The sequence below is a fragment of the Oncorhynchus masou genome, unplaced genomic scaffold (assembly GCF_036934945.1).
Source record: "Oncorhynchus masou masou isolate Uvic2021 unplaced genomic scaffold, UVic_Omas_1.1 unplaced_scaffold_3116, whole genome shotgun sequence".
In the NCBI taxonomy this organism is placed as follows: Eukaryota; Metazoa; Chordata; class Actinopteri; order Salmoniformes; family Salmonidae; genus Oncorhynchus; species Oncorhynchus masou.
This window is the reverse complement of record NW_027009533.1, coordinates 39,635-43,818: the sequence shown is the minus strand read 5'-3', so window position 1 is coordinate 43,818 and position 4,184 is coordinate 39,635. Positions and strand designations below refer to the sequence as shown.

The window sequence follows — 4,184 nt, the reverse complement described above, 5'->3', positions numbered from 1 at the left end:
TAGGCCTAGGTTACCATGCTAAAAAGTTTGAAGGACGTATGGAAACCACTAAAGATACTAGTAACAGCATGTTGACTTTGATGCTGTCTGGTCTGAGAACAGAGGACTCTGCTGTGTATTACTGTGCAAGAGACACAGTGGTGTGAGTGAGTGAAGATTCTGTACAAGAACCTATCAGAGAATCTAACTGGCAGCAGAGTCAACAGAGCGCATCAGTACAGCAGAGTAACATTCAATGAAAGTCTCAACCAGTATATTGTCAACACAACTACATTAACACAATGTACACCAGAGGAGGCTGGAGGGATGAGCTATCGGAGGACAGGCTCATTGTAATGTATGGAATCTATCTAAATGGAACGGTGTCAAACACATCAATCAAACCTTGGTTTTAAGGTCTCTGCACTGGCTGTCTGTGAGTTTTAGCATGCATTTTTATTGGTTTTTAAATGAATCCATGATTGTGCTCCCCAAAACATTACAAATATGCTTTTAAATTATGTACCCAGTTGGTCCCTCAGATCTGAACTGCCTGCTACTCTGCCATAAAAGCTAGAATATGCATATTATTAGTATTTGGATAGAAAACACTCCAGAGTTTCTAAAACTGTTTGAAATTTGTCTGTGATTATAACAGAACTCATATGGCAGACAAAAACCTAAGAAGAAATCCAAACAGGAAGTGAGAAATCGATTTTCAAAACAGTGCCAATTGAAATCCATTTTAGTTATGGATGTGCATGCACTTCTTATGGCTTCCACAAGATGTCACCGTCTTTAGATTCTGGTTTTAGGATTATACTATAAAGGAGGGGCTCATAGGAGTTCCTTTACTGAGTGCTCTGCAGAAAGCCTCGGTCTCATTACGCGGGTCACGAGAGAGTATGCTCTCGTTCCAATGCTTTCCTTCAGACAATGAAATCCTCCGGTTGGAACCTTATTGATGTTTAAAACATCCTAAATATGGATTGCATACATCATTTGACTTGTTTCTACGACCTGTAACATAAGTTTTTGAGTTTTTGTCTGGAGGAATTGCTCGTGTCCCATGAAGATGGATTACTGGGCTGAACATGCTAACAACAAGTGGCTAAATGATGGGCTTTATGGAGCTTTATGGAACAAATCAGTCATTTATTGTCGAACTGGGATTCTTGGGAGTGCCTTCTGATGAAGATATGCAAAGGTAAGTGAATATTTATAGTGTTTTTTTGTAGCTTCTGTTGATGCCAAAATGGCGGCTATTTCTTTGGCTATTTTGGGATCTGAGCGCCGTTCTCAGATTATTATTTTTCTGTAAAGTTTTTTTGAAATCTGACACAAAACATTACTGCACATAACGCGACAATGTAAACTGAGATTTTCTAATATATATATATATATTTGCACATTATCGAACAAAACACACAATACATGAATAACATGATGTCCTATGAGTGTCATCTGATGAAGATAATCAAAGGTTAGTGATTTCATTTTATCTATATTTCTGCTTTTTGTAACTCCTATCGTTGGCTGAAAAATGGCTGTGTGTGTTTGTGACTTGGCTCTGACCTAACATAATCATATGTTCTGCTTTCGCTCGAAATAACTTTTTTAATCTGACACAATGGGTAGATTAACAGGATGTTTATCTTTCATTTGCTGTATTGGATGTGCATTTGCAATATGATTCAACAGTAAAAAACATCGCCAAATGGACATGATGAAATCAATACAACAAGTGATGGAGAGGAACCAATATCACTGCCCGGCCATGCCGAGTTCATCAGGCCAGACAATTTTGCATTTCTGCAGGATTTTTGAGGATGTCAAATTCGTGATGGTACATAGCAAATGGACATAACATCCTGATTTGGCATTTTGAAATTCACTCACAAGCTTAGCCTTTTGTTAACAACACTGTCATCTCAGATTTTCAAAATATGCTTTTCAACCATATTTACACAAGCATTTATGTAAGAGTATTGATAGCTAGCATAGCATTAAGCCTAGCATTTTGCAGGCAACATTTTCACAAAAACAAGAAAAGCATTCAACTAAAATCTTTTACATTTGAAGAACTTCGGATGTTTTCAATGAGGAGACTCCCAGTTAGATAGCAAATGTTCAGTTTTTCCAAAAAGATTATTTGTGTAGGAGAAATCGCTCCGTTTTGTTCATCACATTTGGTTAAGAAAAAAACCAGAAAATTCAGTCATTACAACGCCAAACGTTTTTCCAAATTAACTCCATAATATCGACAGAAACATGGCAAACGTTGTTTAGAATCAATCCTCAAGGTGTTTTCCACATATCTATTCGATGATAAATCATTCGTGGCAGTTGACTTTCTCCTCTGAAGTAAATGGTAAAATGCAAGCAGCTGGAGATTACGCAATAATTTAGACGGAGGACACCAAGCGGGCTCCTGGTAAATGTAGTCTCTTATGGTCAATCTTCCAATGATATGTATACAAATACGTCACAATGCTGCAGACACCTTGGGGAAACAACAGAAAGTGTAGGCTCATTCCTGGCGCATTCACAGCCATATAAGGAGACATTGGAACACAGCGCCCTCAAAATCTGGGCCAATTCCTGTTTGAAATGTCATCTTGGTTTCGCCTGTAGCATCAGTTCTGTGGCACTCACAGATAATATCTTTGCAGTTTTGGAAACGTCAGAGTGTTTTCTTTCCAAAGCTGTCAATTATATGCATAGTCGAGCATCTTTCCATGACAAAATATCTTGTTTAAAACGGGAACGTTTTTTTATCCAAAAATTAAAAGAGCGCCCCCTATATCGAAGAAGTTAATAAGTTAACCTTACCTTACGTCATCATTAAAAACTTTTCAGACATTTAAACTCCAAGTAAAACTAGTGAACTTTTGTCCCCGTGTTGCTGATCTTCAACACATCATATTAAAGCCATTATATATAGTCGACACATCATATTAAAGCTATTATATATAGTCAACACATCATATTAAAGCCATTATATATAGTCGACACATCATATTAAAGCCATTATATATAGTCAACACATCATACTAAAGCCATTATATATAGTCAACACAACATACCAAAGACATTATTTATAGTCAACACATCATACTAAAGCCATTATATATAGTCAACACATCATACTAAAGCCATTATATATAGTCAACACATCATACTAAAGCCATTATATATAGTCAACACATCATACTAAAGCCATTATATATAGTCAACACATCATACTAAAGCCATTATAGTCAGCATATCTCATAAGTAAAATCTGAACTACAAAGAGAAGAACAAAGGACAGGAGGAGAGAGAATAAAGGAATAGAGCAGAAGATCTCTCCCTGTCAGGATATATAAACCTCTAGAGGCGGTCTATGCAAAGTCTCCCTCTGTGTATCCCTTTATAATCAGACACTCAGCCTTCTCATTATAGGCAGTGTGGATTGATTCGGTAGCAAGCACGGCATATAACCTGACTATCACTGAACAATGAGGACTGTCTGGAGTTTAGTACTCATGGTGGTGTTTGTAAAAAGTAAGTTACAATATTCTGTGTTCACTTGAATGAATGTTCCATCATTTTCAGTAATTGTTCAGAAAATGGTGTATATTGACATGTTTAAAGACATCACTGTTCATGTGTATGAATGTTTGCAATCTAAAGTTTTGAGTATTTCATTTCCACAGGTGTTCATGGTCAGACACTGACTGAGTCTGGACCAGTGGTTAAAAAGCCTGAAGAATCCCACAAACTGGCCTGTACAGGCTCTGTGTTTACTTTCAGTAGCTTCTGCATGGCTTGGATCAGACAGGTTCCCGGGAAAGGACTAGAATTTATGGCAGCATATTATAACAGCACAAATATTGCCTCCTCCCAGTCTGTTCAGGGTTGGTTCATCATCTCCAGAGACAACAGCAAGCAGCAGGTGTATCTCCAGATGAACAGCCTGAAGACTCTGCTGTTTATTATTGTGCCAGAGACACAGTGACACAGGAGGCAGCAGCACTGTAAAAATACTGATCAACACTGATCCCAGAAAGAGAGACAATTACACACATCTGTTGTTCAGACACACTCTCTATGAGAGAGCAGTAGGACTCAAAAGCAGTGGAGAAAGCACTGATATCAATATTATCCTCATAAAATAATCCACACACATTATAACAGTAAAAAGCACATTATTTACATGAACC

At 37.5% G+C, this 4,184-nt stretch overlaps 1 gene segment (V, D, J or C); it reads left to right on the top strand.

Annotated features, from left to right (window-relative positions):
* The first annotated feature begins 3,506 nt into the window (after window positions 1-3,506).
* On the top strand, window positions 3,507-3,979 carry LOC135534186 (immunoglobulin heavy variable 3-30-3-like). The segment is given in 2 exon segments: window positions 3,507-3,525; window positions 3,678-3,979. Coding segments are annotated over 2 exon segments (321 nt in total).
* The last annotated feature ends 205 nt before the right edge of the window (window positions 3,980-4,184 follow it).